Source organism: Dunckerocampus dactyliophorus, chromosome 15 (assembly GCF_027744805.1).
Source record: "Dunckerocampus dactyliophorus isolate RoL2022-P2 chromosome 15, RoL_Ddac_1.1, whole genome shotgun sequence".
In the NCBI taxonomy this organism is placed as follows: domain Eukaryota; kingdom Metazoa; phylum Chordata; class Actinopteri; order Syngnathiformes; family Syngnathidae; genus Dunckerocampus; species Dunckerocampus dactyliophorus.
In genome coordinates, this window is record NC_072833.1 from 6832230 (window position 1) to 6851914 (window position 19685).

Below are 19685 nucleotides of genomic sequence, written 5' to 3' on the forward strand. Positions count from 1 at the left end.
ACTTTCCAAGTGAACACACACACACACACACACACACGCACGCACACACACAGAATCCCAGGTGATTATCATGGCTGATTACCTGATGTGATCTTTCCACCTGAGCTGCAGCTAAAAGCTAACAAGGTCTAAATCGCCAACCTAATTGTGCAAATTGGCAGCAGGGAGGCACTCTCTTTGAGTACAAAAACACACACTCATGCTCAATGACACACACACGTCTTTTTCTCGGTGTCCTGTTAACCCGCTGCTGACCTCCGACTTCTGGCACCTAGTCTCCGTCAGGTGGAAGACGCACAGGCAGATGTAGACACAAACACACGCACCTAAACAATTACAGTGACATACAGTATGTGTTGGCTTTGGCATGTAAAAACACAGACACACACACAGACACACACACAAGAAAGCAATTAACTCACAACATTTTTTAGTCACACATACACCTGTATGAGTGAGCGCATGAGATGCTTGCAGCAAAAGACAAAACAAAGAACAACCAGAAAAATGCATCTGGCTGTATTTCCATATAAGGTCATTGTGAAGAGCTGCATCTGGCTCTGATGACGGCGCCTAGCAACATCATCATCTTTGCACCGAGCACACACTCACTCACGCATAGAGATCAACCAATACACACACAGTACATGTGAGCATGTGAGCAGGGATGTTCAAAGTGCGGCCCGGAGGCCATTTGCGGCCTGCAGCTGTTTTTTTTGTTGGCCCACGGCACATTCTAAGAACACAAACAAGAAAACAACAGCAAAAGTGGGAAAAAAACAGCAGTATTTTTAAGAGAATAAAGTCGAAGAAGAATAAGAAAGTCATAATATAAGAAAAAAAAAAGTCATCTTACAAGAAAAACATTGTTATTTTACGAGAATAAAGCCTGTATTGCATTCTGAGGAAAACAAACAAGGCGATTTTTAGAAGAATAAAGTTTAGATTTGAATGTAAGTAAATTGACATTGTGTGGATGGAAGAGTAGATCTTTTTGGGGAAGTAAAAATGCATATGTGACCTAGCAGACTGCTTGAGTTAATGTTCCAGAGATAATTTAGTACTCACAGAATATAGGCAATCACTCCAATGGACCAGCAGTCCACCGCCTTGCTGTATGGCTTCTGGGCAAGAACTTCTGGCGCTAAAACAGAGGGAGACAAAATTCATTAGCTTTTTAAAGCTTCTTAATTAATGATGAAACTCTTTTACAGGAGCTCTGCAGTCGTTTATGCACCGTTAACCCAGTGCTTGGTCTTGTAATAGTAGTTTACATTCCTGTCAGCTTGGGGCTGTGTTTATGTAGCAGTGTGATTTTTATTGAAGTGAAATTGCAGCTGCTTTACTCTCCATAATGGTGGGAAAGGGAAACATTCTCAACTATCAAATTCAAAATGAAAATGACGCTTTGACTAACTACTGTCCCTTACAACAGACAGGGACCTCCTACTCTTACCTCACATATTACGCACAAGAGCAGACATTAATTTGGTGTGCAGATTAAAAAACCCCCACAGAGACAGATATACAGAAAAATTACTCATGTGGGTCAAAATACAAAGTTTGCACGTGTGCTGAATCAGACAGCACTTGAGTTTGTTTATAGTGAGTCATTGCGATGGTGCGACTGTGTTCTGCTTTTGATAGGTTCCAACATCGTTATACACTGAGGTCATTATGTCTGGTTCCTTTAGAATGTAAGATTAGCCTAATTAGGTATAGAGCTAGTGTACGTCAGTATACACGGAGTTGCAGAATTGTATGTAAAGACAGAGTGAGGATGGGGCTTAGTACATGTCCTTGTAGTGTGCCACTACTAAGTTAAAATGGAGGACAGATAAATCCCACAATCGTCACTGTTTATGAACTCTCTAAACTGTACATTAAGGACCTAATCTAAATAGTTATGAGCTGAAGTTTGGATGGAAACATTAGCTCAACATTGGCTCATTTATTCAGCATTATGTGCATGTCATTCATTTTTGGCCTTCATTTGGAGGATTCTGGTTGCAGTCGGTTATGGTTTGATTTATTTGAACATTCTTTTCACTTCAGTTTACATCACGTATCACAATTCACAGTTCCACATGATGAAAAGGAGTAGGAAGAAGCAGAGCTTATCCAATCCTACCCCTGTGTGTTTCACATCAAATTGCTTATACAGTTCACAATTGGTAATACATCTCACATCAACTGCTGATAATATGCTAATAGGCTTAGCATGTTATTTCTCTGTGGTTCAGTAGTCTCCTTCCTTATACTTTGTAAACATCAACTGCTTGTACTGTTTCTTGAAATGGGTCATTTTAGTGCATTGTTTGAGTTCTTTACTCATTCCGTTCCATAATTTCATTCCACATATTGATATAGTTATATTTAGTAGTTATATTTAGAAGCAAAGGACCAAGTCAACCTGTGCAGGAGGCCAAGGCGGGCTTGAGGCCCAAATTAGTTGGACAAAGAATGATGGAAACAAAAGAGGGTGGGAGAGAGAAATTTAAGAGTACTTCTGACCATTTAAAGTCAAATTCTGACTGGTGTAATCTTTTTTGAAAGCACATGATGTCATTTTTGGGAGCAAGCCTACACTACTGAACTATTTTTAATACTGGACATTTTTAAAGCTGATAAATGATGGCGGGTAATTGAGGTCGGTTAGGTGCATGTGCGTCTTTGAGCCGTTAACATGCAGTAATTAAATTGTGTTGTTTATGCAAGAGTTTTGACATTGTTTGTCAGAAAGTCCAAGTGTGCCGAACATCAGTCTTTTGTCACAACGGATGCAAACACATGCACGTGCAGATGCATGCATGCACACACACACACACACACTCATTACACACACATACAGTTGATGTTGTTGATGAGGAAGGGAGAGAGAGAATGGGTCTGTCGGGGCTGATTAATGATTAATACTATAAGTGAGTAAGCATGCACGCACACACACACGCACGCACGCACATGCACACACACACACACAAAGATGACCCAGCCTGCATAAATGGTGTCAGACGAAAACAAGATGGGCTCGCTGAATTTTTCATGACTGCTAGATGGCGATCCCAAGAACCACAACTCTGTTAATTTATCACACATTTGCACAAACATGACGAGACAACATCTCACACACAGTCACAGCAATAAATATCAATTAATATAGAGACAATAAGAAATGGTATTACGGCCCAATCTCGACAAATCCATCCTTTTAAAGCCTGGATTTCTCCTACGATCTGCGCTAAACTCAAGAGGTCGCTGACAATGAACGATGACGTAATTTTAAGAGACAACTTATTGGTCACTGGGTGGGTTTTTTTTAGGCTGTGATTGCTTATTGGTCAGTGGGCTGTATTGTTTTTGGCTTTCATCTTGTATTCTGCTAAAAAGTGAACCAGCTTTGTAATACGGCATATTCAGACTTAATCCTCAAACCCATCCAGGATAAGGAGAACTCCTGCTTCGTAGTACAGGCCCCTGGACTCACAGCAACACGGAAGCATTGTGGTTAATTAGGGAATGGACCCATGGATCTCTTAAGGGTGCCATCTTCATCATACACAGCAATTATTATCATCATCTGAGACCTTGTGGATGAGAGTTATTTGGGTTTGGAGTTGCTTAGGAAGTCATCAAATGCCTATCCCACATTTTAGCCTAAAATCCTTCAGAATTTATCACTGCCCACCTGTATAGTATAGGTGATTTTGATTTGGGTCTCTTGGAGGAGTTTGTCAAAGCACAACCCCTGGTTTTTGCCCAAAATGGCCGGTCCAAACCAAAATGGACGAATTCCTGTTTGATTTCAAACATGGGTTTTTGAGACTTTTTTATGCGCGCTTTCATGATAGATATCGCCACCAAATTTTGTGACGATCTGTCAAACTGATAGATGGCCTGATTTCTAAATTTATAAGTGGACGTACTGGGTGAATTTAGGGGATTCGTGTTTGGAATCGCTGAACGATGCCATTTTTCACCGGACATAATACACTTGCAAAATTTGGTGACACTTCGTCCCTGCTAAGGCCCTCACAAAAGCGAGAAAACAGAGAACAACCATTAATGATAGAAGAGCAACCTACCAACATATCCTGGGGTGCCACATGCAGTGGACATGACATTACCGCTTCCCTCCATCTTGGAAAGGCCAAAGTCGCTGATCATGATCTTTGAACCATCATGGGGATTAAAATACAGCAAGTTCTCTGGCTGTGGGAGAAATAAGATACGCAGACATTTTGGACTCTACATTTTTCAATGAATTTGACTGGAGATACATAAAACACACTTAAAGGTAATTGAAGACACACTAGCACTGAGAGCTTTGTCAGACTAATAAGCCAGCGTGCGCCGCCCTGACCCAACAGTGCAATGCATGGGTTGAGCCATTGCCCTTATTGCTGCAGTAAATCACTAGCTGTCAAGTAAGCACAAACAGCATTTAAGAGATAATAAGAGGTGCGTGTTTGTGTGTAAGGATGAGCAGGAAGATGTCTGCGCATGATACCTTAAGGTCTCGGTGTACGATGCCCATGTTGTGCAGGTAGTCCACAGCATCCAGCACTTGTCGGATGAGCGTGCTCGCGTCTTTCTCTGTGTAGAAGCCTTTTTCAACAATCCGGTCAAAAAGCTCACCGCCTGACACCCTGCAGAATGAAAGAGGACATGCACATGCAAAAGATGAATTGGTTATTACTTTCAGGCAAAAATGCGGCTGTTGGAACAATCTTCAGAACATAATACTGTATACAGTGTATGTGATGCCACAAGACCGCCTCAAAATGCCAGCAAGGCAACCCAAGGCTCCGTCAATCTAGAGGATCTTTGACAAGCATTAACATAGTGCTTTGATTTCCAGTCATTTCTGACTTTATTACTAAGTTTACATACCTTTTGGTGATGTAAACGTTTAAAGATAAACGTTTTGTGATTAATATTACATTAAACACAAAATAAGAATAATAGTGACGGAAGAAGTATTTTGTTTCTTGAAAATGTTGTTTGTTCCTAAACAATTGAGTTGAATAGTACTGCTGCACAGTTGGTAGAAACCGAAAGGGAAGTGAAGACTTTTAGCATCTGGTGTGCAGGCACATAGCACCCCCTTCTGGAAAAACTCATACACAAAAAGTGCACTTTGAAACATGAAAGACACGTGCAAGCATTCATGTGCACAACCGCCACTGACACATCAACGCACAAGGGCGAACACGCACGCGTATATGCGGCAGCAACAGGCTGATATATTTGCGGCGTGTTGCCAAAGTGAGAGATCAGATTAGTGCTTGTTAAACACTAACTTGTTTTTTCATTAATTGCTAATCCTCTCTTCAAAGAAGCGGCAAGGAGACTTATTTGGCTTCAGAGGCAGTCATGGACTAAATACAAACATTGAGGCTTGTGCACACACATGCATACGCTCTTCGATGCACTGAGGAGACACGGCAAAATGGAGATCAGCCACATCAACCACTGCCTGGTTGCTTTACTGTTTGCATAGGAGAGCATGGTAATCCCGCAGGAAAACCCACACAGTACACATACAGACTCACATACAAGAGCAGGGCCACAGCAAGCCGAAGAACACAAAACTGCAGAGAGAGACGCTAGTCTGTGACCAAAAAGGCTGGGTAGGACTGAGTGGTTTTACATACTTTTGTGTTTATATTTCACCTTAAAGACGGTCTATCTTTCCTCAGTTGGTTTTCTTTTTTTCAGCATAACCTCACATGTGTAACTGTACAGTCATTCTTTATTTTGACATAATGTATTAACACACAGGGCTGAAAATGACCCCCAAACCTAAAATTAGAGCGGGGGAAATTTAGATTGTTTTTCCCCTGTAAAAATGACATGTGTAATGAACATTTCTTATGACTGAGAATGCAAATATAAAATGTATTTTTAAAAAATAGGATGGTGGTGTGATGTTTCATTGCCTCCATTGTTACATGTTTTGCCTGGCTCCCTTTCTTCTGCCTCTCTGGCGGCAGCTAGCCAAAGTTATTCGCCTAGCCTCCAGTACATGGAATCCAAATGTGACTCTTTTTTTTTTTAACCATTGTAACATTTTGTCTTTCAAGCAAACAAGCAACGGCGTTCGTTCGGAGCTCGTTTTTGTCCCACAGGGAAGCTGCGAGTGGCTATCAAGTTCACGGGGTACGTGCTAACTGACTTTTTTTAAGCCGATGTGTGTGAAAAGAGGGTGGTATTTCTCTCGGAGATTAATAAAGTATCTATCTATTGGAGTTAATAGTATTTATCAGTAATACGGTGAAAATAAGAGGAAACGTGTATGTTTACTTTGCAAGTTGATTTTGGTGTGCGCCTATACATTTTCTGCTTGCACCCCTAAAATGTTAAGTTAGGGGCCACTGTGCTCCTAGTAAAAAAAAGTGCCCCCGAAGCCCTGAAGTGATTTCAGGGCAAAGTCCAAAGTTTCAGCACTTTTTTACCCTAGAAAAGGACCCCAAAGGGGGCCTTCCTCTTTTGTCTTAATCTAATTGTGCTCCAACAAAGATGGTAAATTGCTTTCACGTTTGGATTTTCTTGTCAGAACACCATACTCACAATGTGGACTGTTTGAATGATTTTTTTGTTCTCATTAAAAGCAGGGGCGGGATGGGAAAATCATAGAAGGGAACCCAACGCTTACAAACAGTGACGCTGCGTCATTAAATGTTAGCATATAAGATTGTACTGTCATTTAATAGGCTGTTTCAATGCTCTCACGTTGCTAAATAAGGGGCAATCATCTCAAGATAGACTCTTTCTTATGTTGAGCCCTCTTATGTGTGCACAAAAGAGTGAAGGACTATTGACACAGATGCACCAATAGATTTACACTTTTGCACAATTAAAAGAAGCAATGCCTGAACAAAAGCTGGTAAACAAACACACACACACACACACACACACACACACAGGCATGAAAGATGCGCATTATTGAGCACAATTATTGTGCGGCTGCAGTGATGAACCACAAACCTTGTTTGTTCACACAGGCTCCGGTTAATATTCAGTCTGTGCACAAACTATGATTGCAATTTTTGTATTGAACTCCTAACGTGCAAAAAGATAACCTGATTAGGACTGATAATCACCCCAGATTTTATTGGGCCATTTATTCTGACTTCATCTGATTTGACGTCAACATAAATTGAATGCTGTCAACTAGAAAGTGTGACTTTTTCCAAAGAGGTGTTCATAATTCCCACTTGCTCTGATGCCTTTATTGGCTGGCATGCTGAGAAGGATTCTGTCACTGAGTGAAAAAGACCAATTATTCATATGACATCACAGCTGCATATCATAGACACTGTGCAAATATGCTGCCTGGGGGCTAAGAGCAGTAAAAAGTGTACATTGGAGCAATCTGGTTTGACACAATGTCTGATCTACATAAGTGTTTTGCTTGCAAAATGTAACAGCTCCCTTGTCCCAAATGACATACACATTTAGTTACTGAATTTCATTTGAATCCATTGCTTGACAGCTTGCACTGCCATTAAGAGCAGTATAATAAGAGCAACGTTACTTACGAAAAAGCATACACTATAGCCATCATTTAGTCATAGCTATGAGGATCTGACAATGATATAGGTCGGTGGGCACAATTTTTGAAATAAAATTTGCTATCACCGTCATCAAGGGCAGATGCCGTGAACAGTTTTCTTCCACACTGGTTTGAAGACAATTTGCGCGCTGTTTTTTTATCATTTACAAACAAAGTAATTCATCACACAAACATCAGTAGTCCCCATTGCACTCAGTGGCATCGATTTTCATAGCAGCATGGACTGATTGCTTCCCCGCGGTGTCACAGCTTACATAAGCCGAGTGGGGAACAAAGCAAACGCTGTCACGCTGCATTGATCAACTCTGTGTAAAACATAAAACAACTCCTTGTTGCCGGCTGGAATTCAAATCTTTTTGGTGGGGGGAGGAGTCTAAATACATGTGCACATTTATACCAAATTGGATGACTTTCCTTTTTGTGACATGTTTGTAAAAGGGCTGCTGGTGTATAAGCTTTAATAAAAGACTTTACTGTCAGGCTGAAATAATAACACAAATGCTTTATGGCACATAAAATATGCTGGGTTGTGGCGGTGCTACAGTGGAGTGCAGCCTGCAGCACAAAGGCCAGATCAAATGGGATTTGGACTAACTCGATTTGGTTTTCTTATTTTGCTGCTTGACCAGAGTGCAAGATGAGAAGTGTGTTCCATGAGAATTCGGCGACTCCATCTGATCAACATGAGATCATCTCATTGGGCATTCAGAGAAATGTGCTTTTCATCATTTTATTTGGCAGAACTAACTGCTTGGGTGAAACGAAAGAATAAAGCACAACAAAAAGAAAGAACTGAATCTTAGTGTGAGGTCAAACTTGACCTATTAGAAAATATGCTGTTAAACACTACACTACAGCACTAATAGTCACCAAAGCTTATGATGCTTATGACAAAAATGACACTACTAATATTCATAACCTTCATAATAATAATAATAATAATAATAATAATAATAATAATAATAATAATAATAATAATAGAGTGATCGCTGTTAAGAAATAATCTAAATCCGATTAATCCGTTCCAGAAAGCCAAAATGTTAACACAAAACATGTTTTTACAGTTTTGCAATTCTAATTTTACATGCAGTAAAAATTGCAAATGCATATAAATACATATAAATCATGAATGAAAGGGATAAATGAACATTTAAGGTTACTTTTACCTTATTTGAAGACACTTGATGTGACTGTTAAAACACACACACTAGGGCTGTAACGATTCATTCACTGCATCGATGCATCGATTTATATTTCTACGATCCAACTACTGTACATGGATGTGTGTTTAGCCAGTGTCCATTCTGGAAGGCGTATATCGATCTAAGATCGTTTAAAAAGGTAATCAACCGATTGAATCGATACTAGGAAATAAAAGCATTATATTTAAGCACGGCAGGCTTTATATGGATGCGTTTTTAAGCACTTTTAATGATAAAGTCTCGATAAAGACGAAAAAGAAATTCAGTCTGTGTCTGTGACGTCACGGTCTTCCGCATATGTGGTAGTCATGGGAAATACAGTTGATTCGCCTTTTCTTCTTTTGGTCAGTTAATTCACTTCACTGAGTAGTCATATTGAACTCATCTGTCTTTATTTGAAACTCCTTTTAAGTGACATTCATGAGGACAATATGCAAAGTAAGGTCGTTTTGTACGCCTGGTAATTTACGGTCGGGTAGCAGTGATTGTTAGTGACGTCATCATCCAGCGCGGCGTGTCCACGTCAAAACATATGCTTAGGTACGCGGAAGCAATAAATGGCGCGCACTCGATCATGACGGTGTGGCCGGAGAAGAGAGGAAAGACTGGGAAGACGTAATTTTTGTTGACCGTTTATTTGTTTTGTCACACATTTACACTCGTGTTTCTTATTCTTATTCTTCTTTTGCATTACAATGTTGCCTTACACTGCTGCACGCCATCCCGGTTTGGCCTCACCATTATCAAAACATATTATCTCATAAACCCTCTACACCACGGTATCCTGTTCAGTGTCTCTGTTAAGCGCGTCATCGAGATGGAGGACCCATCCCGACCCTCTCAGCGGCAAAAGGTACAAGGAGGCCACATTACTTGCTAGTTGCTGCCCTCTTCTTTCAAGTGGCTGCTCTGATCAGGAGGATTATCAGCACAAAAAAAGCCCCTGCTGTCATCGGCCCACAGGTGAGACAGTTTCAACACCTAATTGAAGATACCATACCATGTTCATTTCCTGAGGAATTTGCATAATGTCCCTCAGCTTCGGGTGCAAAATGCAGGTTTGGATTCCACTATTGAAAGTAAATAATTCATCATGGCAAGCTATACCAACCTCTGTTCATCCTGATTTTGTATTGCATTTTTAACACATTTTTTGTAGCCACTGATCATTTATTCTTAAGCATGTCAGCATTATTAATCATTTTTACCTGATTCCCTTACAAAAAAACAACGTGAATCTAGGAAACTTCACATGCACTGTCCAGTATCCAAGTATTTATTTCACAGTCTAGGCTAAAATGTACTGAATCGATTTAAAGTTACTGAATTGTTTCAGATCATTAAACAAAAATCGTTCTTGAATTGTATCAGCAACCATGAACCGTGATACGAATCGAATTGTTATTAAAACGAATCGTTACACCCCTAATTCACAATATTTAATATTAAAAAATCAAATCTGCTGCAGTTCCATTTGACCTTGTAACGGTGGTCAGTGAGGTGTGCTGAGCCATGAACAGATGGAAAAGCAAGCAAACTAAATTCTAAGTGAGCAGGTGGAGGGCAAGAGATGATGGTGATGGAAATGAGGTGTGAAGGCAAGGAGAAAGAGCGGCAGGAAAAATGAAGATGAAGGCAGATGGTGAAATAAAAGTGAGAAATGAGAAATGTGTGATAGAGATATACATGTACAGTACGTGGACAAAGAAGCAGCGGTTCCGTCTCTACAAAGACCGTCTGAGCTCATTTCAAAGCATTTTACTGACTCTACCCCTCAAAAGGCGACTGACAATAGAAACTCATGTGTACCAAACCTAAACCTATTTTTCCAATGAGATGACAAGCTTAAGTTGTAAAAGGCTATTGGAGGATTTCTGGGAAAAGGCAGGCACCAAACAGAAGTACCCTGTTAATTGGCTAATTGATGAAAACAGGAACGTCTTAATCCCACTAAGGGCTTTTAGTGTAGTCAACCAAAGGATTTGAATTAACAGCATCCTGTTTTACCTCTATCAGTGTGAACATTCCACCAAAGAAACATTTAAATTACAGCACTAGCGCACACAATTGCTAAAATGCATATCAATGGCTGACATGCCACAAGGGCCTTTATAATGAATCCAAACAGCAGAGGCAACAACCTAAATCAACACCGGTGATAATCTGTTGACGTGGAGCTACAAATAACATCACTGTTGTGTAATCATCCACCTTGACTTCCACTGCACTTGTTTCACTGAAATGTTTCCAGAGCAAGTGCCAGTCCAACTTTTCTTCTTATGTAAGCCTGCAGAGGAGGTCAGTAGGCCACCTATGGGTGAACCACAGGCCAGCCCGCTTGGCTCTAACACTGACCATCAAAGCATTTGTACATTGCACGTACAGTACTGCACGTGGGAGGACGACCTTGCTTTTTGTGTATGTTGCTTCTTGATGAAAAGTCGCCATATACGACTTACTGTTCAGCTTTCCCCAGTTCTAACAGTCAACAGTTCACGAACAATCAACCACAAATACAGATGATGTACACACTGACACAGTGCAGGAAAACATTTTTGGTGTCATAAAGAAATCTCACATAAAAAATATACAACATAAACGTGCAAGAAGCACTTCAATAGTGAATAAAGCAAACCAAAAATCACTGCATGCTCTCTACTCTTCATTGATGTTACCGTATCTGAAATACTGTGTGGGGAGATAACTACGAAAGAGTCACAATAATGCATAAACGATGCTGGCTATAGAGAACACTAGGGCTGCAATCAAAACAATCATTTTCGTACTCGGTTAATCTGAAGCTTGTTTCGATTAATTGGTTAGGCCAAATCAATATGAACCAAACACAGTTATTGGTTTGGTCTGCAACATATCAGAAAAGAGGCAAAAATGTCGATCGCTGTTTTCCAAAGTCAAAACTGATGGGTGAGAATGTCGCATTTCGACTAAAACACTAACATGTTAAGTGTGCTTTTGAATTACTAAAAATATTTACATCTGAGAGGCTGAAATCCGAGGATATTTACATTTTTAAATAAACGATTAATAGAAAACTGAAATAGTTGTCGATTAATTGGATAATCGATTAATCATCGATTTGTTGTTGCAGCTCTAGAGAACACACAAACCCGCTATTCATTGCATCACAAAAATTGAAATCTGGTTTATTTTCAAACAGCTAAAATCATGCATAAAGCGAAAAAGAAACTGCTGTATATAATATTCCTGTAATATTATATAGTACGTTATTGCTTCATCAAATTCTTGCATTACTTTCTTGCGCCTGTACTATTTATTTATGTTTTTCGTCTACTAATCTCTTTATTTATCTTTGAATTAATCCGAATTATTTTTGTACTTCTATTTATTCATTGACTTATTATATTTGTATTATTTAAATCATTCTAATTGTATTTGTGATGATACCTTGAGCGTGTTTGACACAAATAAACCACAACCATGACCACATTTACATTTAAGACAACACGACATCAACTCACAGCTGCATGATGAGATAGAGGTGATCCGGACTCTCGTAGATATCCTCTAGCGCCACAATATTTTCATGTTTAATCCTGCAAAGACAAAGCAAGAGTTAAATTTGTTATTCCAGCATTTATATTCATATTGTCGACTAAATGAGTCATCTCTCTAATGAGGTAATAATGTTTCCCATTAAGATTGTGCTGCATTAATACACATTAAAATAGATTCAGGCTTTATTTCTCCCTGGCAAAGTAGCCTCATTGGCACAGACCGAGGCTCATGGCTGCGCTTCATTATGCCCCACTCCCCAACCCCCCCGTACCTCCCTCGCTCTTGTCTGTCACATCTCTGCTGATTTCTCCATGGTTACGGCGTCACACGGAGGCCACGTTTGTCCGTATAGGCAAGCGTGTGATCGTGTAGATGTGTGCATTTGTTATCCTAATACATCTAACACAACTGATTTAGTGTGGGCATGTGGGTTAATCATCTCTTGCTTTGGGAGCACAGGTAATTCCCCCAAGGTCTCGCCTTCCCCCCCACACACAAACACACACACAGAGGCATTCCCAATAGGTGCCCAGGTAAGTATCTAAGAGTCATTATGAGCGTATGATTGCTGCGTTGGCAGGCCACAGCGCCGTGATGTGACTCATTCGTAGACGTGTGCACACAAAGGCGCACAGGTTGGACAGAAATAAAGTGTGTGTCTCTTCTTTGTGTGTATTGAAGGGCTGCCTACAGGATAATGACAGCAAACAGTCAGACTGCATTCTGAAAAGCCCTCTCAGACGTGACATGAGTGGGTATTCATTCAAGGACTTCTGTTGTAGATTTGTGAATGGGACCCATGTGCAAAAGGCATCTCTGACTTGTTTGATACTAAAAAGAGCCTAGTGTGATTCACAATTTTAGTCAGAAAACATTTGCTTCTATTAGAGGGTTTTTCAAAGTGCAGCAGAGTGAGCCCCCCCCTCATATAATATAAGTTTGTAGTGTCGGATGAATTACAACACTAGAAAGAAAAGTATTGTGAAATATAAAATGTGAGTTGTGGACACCAGCATTTTGTTAATGTTCTGGTAAAACAAGCATATTCGCTTTGTTTGGGTTTAAAATAAGCTCTGAAAATAAATGTTACAAAAATGAGTAGCTCTTGACCATTTTCATTTTGTAAAAGTAGCTCTCACAAGGAAAACGTTGGTGACCCCTGCCCTGGACACTTCGTAGGCACGCTAATGAGATTCAATAGTCCAGTCAGCACAAAACTAAATGAATACAGTTTCTACATTGTTGTTCACAACTGAGCATCATTGCTACTGTATGTTGAAATAGAGCTATTAGAATCTGCAATGCACCTAATGTTGTGGCAAACAATTTCATTTCATGCATTTGGACGAAAACAAGCATTCAAAAGAGATGATAGAAATCAAAGCCAGTGATGACGTGTTTATACTATTTATTGTATTATTTATACAATCATGGCTAAACATGCCAATGTTTCTAGCCAAACATAGCAATGGTCAAAAACATTGGCATCTTAACTGTTTATGGCTAAAACATTAATTTAGACTAAATAGTATTATCTGATTATATTAATTACTAATTCTTACGTGTCAAACTCAGGCCCGCACTTCAATTTCATCCGGCCCACGGAACTGTTTGGAAAATAGCATTGAGTTGGCTTACAGAGATCTGCGTAATTAAGCGATCCTCTGCTATAAACTACTCCTCTGGCGGTTTATATTTTAGCAAATTGTTTGTACTCTTTGCCCAAAGTAAGCATTTTGAAGCATGAAAATGGCTAAATGAACGGACCAAAATACAAATACTGTGTAAGCCATTAAGCCACCATTCAATTTGTGAATGTAGTATTCTACATTGGTCACTAGATGTCAGTAATTGTTTGGTGAGAAAAGGACTAGCATTGACCGCCAGAACAATAGGCTTTTATTGCAGGTTTAAATTAATCTCACAACAGGCACAATAATAATAATAATAACAATAATACTCATCATCATCATAATAACACATAATAACATTACCTGTTGTAGGGCAATACTGTTGTACTGTTGCGGCCTCAACAAGATAAAACTCAACTCTGAACCCCTGACGTCACTTCGCCACCAATTCAGCTCCCCTACAAGGAATCCTACTTCACGGAAATTCACTTACCATGGTCGGTGATGGACCCAATTAACCGCGATAAACGAGGGACTATATTCTGTATCAAAATGGCCCCCGAACCCTTTGATCTTATGTGGCCCTTGGTGGAAAAAGTTTGGGCACTGCTTGAGAGGCATGATGTCATTTCATAATGTTCCATAAAAAGCGTTTATAGAGCACAGCATCAACTCATTTTAGCTGGTGGATGTTTTAGTCAAGATGTATATTGGAACATTTGTGGGGAGATGTGGATTGTGACCTGGGGGTGGTGGATGGATGGACTTATGGTGCATGGCAAAGAACGACAGGGAGTCATAGTTGCCCCAGTAACCATGAATTAGATGGTTCACACTCGTGTGTTTATGTGTGTATGCTGCAGCTCTCACTTTCTCAGCACGGCGATCTCATTCTCAATGCTGCTCTCTTTCCCCTTCAGAGCCTTTTTTGGGATGCACTTCACCGCAAACATCCGACCCGTCAGCTTCTCTTGGGCTAGGACCACCTCGGAAAAGGCTCCTCTGTGAAGAGAACATCTGATTCAATATTTTGGTAACCAAAATATTTGAAAGGACTGTAATAGCAGTATTGTATTAACTAAATACCTCTCTGACATGTACCATTGTCTTTATGAAGGCAGAATTGTAGATACGGTAATGGAATCCATTAGAGTCAGCAACTGTACCTAATATTGTGCACACGCATTTAAATGCAACAAGAAAGACAAACAAACACAGCACACAGCTGATTGTTTATAGAAAACCTTTTTGAATTGGGCCAAAAAGACATTCTGCCCTCATTGCGTGTAATTAGTATTGGTTTGCTTAGCTACACAACGTGTCACCGCGGTTACATCTGTGATCGACAGCCAGTTCTCAAAACTTTCGTCAACTGGGCCGGAGGAACAAAGTGAGTGGAACGGCTTCTGACGGAGGAAATTAGCATTTTAATTACTGATTCACTGGAGGCATTTTACCCACCGACGCACAGTTGAAATATCCATGACAGAAATATTGAAAGCAAATGAATTGGAATTGAAATTCAGCCATGTCTTAATGTGTGTGCTGTACCAAAAAAATAAGCAGGGTGCTGAATGAAAATGAGCCCATTGTGACCGAGTTGCTGACTCCACCGTGTTACCAATTTGCCACCAAAGTACACATATTTCCATCCCGAACACTTCTATATTCAACTCTTCTCTCTTCATTTTATCAGTGAGCCTGCCTGGAGCAGACGCAGTTGCCCTTATAGTTTACACGTGTATAATGCCCAACACCTTCCAAGATCCATTAATTGCATTTGGTTTACATTTACAATCATGTCATTATCCAAGCAATGCACGTTCATGAAATTGTTGCTTTATGTTACTCCCACTGGAAATTCTACATGTGCACCATGTCATTTGTTATTGATCCTCATGACAAGGCTGACCACACTTTTCCGTCCTGAAGTATGGAAATGCATACACAAAAATGAGAAATGCATGGTCATTAGGAGTGTAAAAGGTACAGTTGTCCCTTGCTACATCGTGGTTCCAACATCACGCCCTCACTGTATCGTGTTTTTACACAAAGTAATTAATTAAAGATTGCTGTTTTGTGGTTAGATATGGCCTAAAAGGCATTTTTAAGCTAATTGTACTTTTTCTTGGCCTGAATTAAGCAAGCATAAAAATGGCTAAATGAACTAACTAATTGAGCTAAAATACAAACACAAGGCAGAAAAAGTTGGGGCCATAACCCACAACAAGCTAAAACTCACCTTTGAACCTCACATCTGTCCACCCGCCACTAAGGTCCGCTAGGGAACACATTTACTGTGACACACACAAACATGAGTTTTATTTACATCTGAAACGGCTTATTTACTTGTATTATGTCGACTATATTGTGTAATACGAGTGTAAAGTCACTATTACAATACATTGATGAGACAATAGCTACCACAGGAAGCACGCTGTTCAGAAAAAAAGAAGGAACTGCTCATGTGTGATCTTATTTATGTCTAATTTAATTCTTTTTCTTGTGTTTGTCTTTCTTTTCTTGGGAGAATGAACAGAATAAGAATTTCATTGCTTAGTACAACTGTCCGTTTTACTATGCATATGACAATAAACTCTTGAATCTTGAATTTTCTCTGATTATATCTACTATATTAGGTAATACAAATGTAAAGGTGACTAAATGGATGTTATTTCATGTCTAGAGGGCTCTAATAATGTTAAAACCATATTGTAAACAGGTTTTCCATGCCATAACTATGAAAATATTTATTAATATTGAATCCTACTTTGCGGAAATTAACAGTTGACAAGTCTGGAGCCAATTCACCGCAAAAAATGGGTGATATTCAAAAAACAATTTTACTGTATGGAACCTTCCACTTTGCTCATTCGGTGCACATTAAAAGTGAGAGACAGGAAGTGTTTCTCTGCTCGATAAACAAATACTGTGCAGCCCAGCCTTGGGCTTGCGGGGGTCATGGCTAGCGATAGCGCCAAGGAGAAATTAGAGCTTGAAAACCCTCTTCAGCCGTTAAAGTCTCCTGTTTGGGAACACTTGGCCTTCCCAGAGAAATACATAATTGGACGAAGAGAAGTGGATAAGACAGAATCAGCATGCCGCCATTGTTCAGGAGAGATGGGGAACAGGGGTACCAGCTGGAACTATCAATTCTGCACTTCATACAATAAGGAACTTTTATTTACTATAACAAAAATAATAATTCACATTGTTCAAACTGTGGGCCGCACGGTGGTCTAGTGGTTAGCACGTTGGCCAACACAGTAACAGCCTGGAGATCGGGAAGACCTGGGTTTGATTCTCCCCTGGGCATTTCTGTGTGGAGTTTGCATGTTCTCCCCGTGTGCGCGTGGGTTTTCTCCAGGTACTCCGGCTTCCTCCCACATTCCAAAAACATGCATGTTAGGTTAATTGGCGACTCTAAATTGTCCATAGGTATGAATGTGAGTGTGAATGGTTGTTTGTCTATATGTGCCCTGCGATTGGCTGGCGACCAGTCCAGGGTGTACCCCGCCTGTCGCCCGAAGTCAGCTGGGATAGGCTCCAGCATGCCCCCACGACCCTAATGAGGAAGAAGCGGTATAGAAAATGGATGGATGGATGTTCAAACTGTTACTGTTGTGCTATCCTAAAAAAAACCCGAACAAAACACCAGGTGTATCCAAAGTGCAACTTTTTTCTTCCCACAGCTCGTTTGGTTTATTGAATCTCTGCGTATTCAAGAAATGACATAAATTTATCATTAACTAAATATATTATTAGATAGTACACTATTTGCTTTGTCACCCATAACACAAAGCTAAGACGTCAGTGTTTTGATATCTATTAGAGTGGTTTTAACATTTTTAATGCATGCAATGTATCAAAGTGAGCCCCCACATCTTGTATGCTACAGCTATATTTGACTTTTTTAATTTGAGAATTTCATTGAATTCTCTTACTGTACACGAAATGAACTAAAGCGTGCCCTTCAAATCGAGGTAAAAACTAAATTCTGATCATAGCGTACTATTAGACCCCGCTGCATGTCTTTCAAAATTTCCAATGCAATCCAACATGCCAGTGGATAAAAGGCACAGTTACAGTATAGCTGATTCACCTAGGTTCTTAACAATCATAAATTCATCAAAATGGATGGAGATTAGCTGTCAGACACAGACAAAGTCAAAAAAGATACATAATAGTTGTTATCATTGTGAAAAAACAAAAATAGAAAGTCAGGTATCACAGATGAATTCATTTGTTGTACAAACCACTTGATAAACATTCAAGACGTGTTCTCTTCTCCCAAATCACGTTCACTTGGGTGTGAAGATACGTGCTGGGTGTGTTTTTCGCTCCTTGCTTAGTGGAAATGTGCTGTTTTGAATGAGACAAGTGTGCGTGCGTGTGTGCGTGTGTGTGTGTGTGTGTCCCAAAAAGCCCCGGCGCTGATTAGCGTCAAGCACAATTGACAAGCCTCCTTCCTTTCCATGTTGTCACCTCTATTATGTAAAACAACAGTCTTCCCTCAGTCGTACACACACGCGCGCGCACACACACACCGAAAACAGAAGGTTTCCTGTACCGCTTGCGCTTAGTGTTTTTCTCGCGCCTCTCAGCTACTACCTCGTTCTCATCTCACCTTCACCTCCTCCTTTGCCTCTCTCTCTCTCTCTCTCTCTCTCTTATTCCTCTTTGCCTCTCACCTCACGTTCAGCACATTTTTTTACCGTGACAAGTGATCATGCTGCCGATTGCCCCTGGTAATGAGCCTTGGACTGAGACTGCCCGTGAAACCGCACACACAAACACAGGCACACGCATGCATGCATACACCGCACCTGCTTGCTCTGATAATGGTTGTTGTGGTTTTGGGTGACGTCAAATCCAGACAAAACAAGCGCGTGGGATGTAGTGTTTATGCTGTAAATGCACACACTTGCACGTAAATGCGCATCTATTACAAAGCCACAGGAGGCTGTATACAACACATAAACACAATACCATGTAAACACAAACTACTTAAACGTAAAGGTTTGTGCCCTCATATTGAAAGCAACAACTTGCAGACACTTTTGTAGTGCATTTTAAAAGAGCAGCTTCTAAATCATATTGATGAGACACTGGCTGGAGAATAGCATCTCTGTCATTGTCATGGCAACCCCAGATCGCCTACTGTAGAGGTTTACAATATTGGCGGACCACCCAGTGGATCTGAACAGCATTTTGTTTCATTTTTACACTCAGGGGTGTCCAATTTGGCCTGCAACTCATTTTTAGTAACCTTCTGCATATTGTAAAAATACAATTAATTCATTATTAACGGGGTACATTATTAGATACAGTATTACACTTATTGTTAGGGATGTCCGATAATATCGGTCAATTTGTTACGGTGCGTGAGTGATGACGTGCTCCACATTTGCTAACTCGGTATGTCCGCGGTGCAGAATTATTTCAAAGTTTCGCCTTTGGATTGTAAATAAGCCGTTTGCAATGAAAGTGCTGGTTATGCGAGGGGGAGCAAGGTGTCTTCCTTTAATATGTCTAATCTAATATGCTTCATTCATGCTTGGATTCATGGGTAACATGCTGAATGAGCCCAGTTGATAATTTCACTGACCGTATTCATCCAGAGATTCAAATTTTAGTTTGTTCTTATATGGATGTTTGCGCAACATCAAAATATGCCGCTTTCCAAATTGTATAGTTACCAGCATTATTTCAATTGATTCTTATTTGTGAATTTCTTAA

At 40.1% G+C, this 19685-nt stretch overlaps 1 protein-coding gene across 1 annotated transcript in view; it reads right to left on the reverse strand.

Moving 5' to 3' along the window:
• camk1da (calcium/calmodulin-dependent protein kinase 1Da) overlaps positions 1-19685 on the reverse strand; it is a 54369-nt gene that overhangs the window by 9988 nt on the left and 24696 nt on the right. The window contains exons 3-7 of the mRNA XM_054800434.1: positions 14817-14948; positions 12279-12353; positions 4508-4646; positions 4083-4209; positions 1069-1144 (exon numbers count right to left, since the gene is read on the reverse strand). Coding sequence (XP_054656409.1) covers positions 1069-1144; positions 4083-4209; positions 4508-4646; positions 12279-12353; positions 14817-14948 — 549 coding nt within the window. The remainder of the gene's footprint in view (positions 1-1068; positions 1145-4082; positions 4210-4507; positions 4647-12278; positions 12354-14816; positions 14949-19685) is intronic.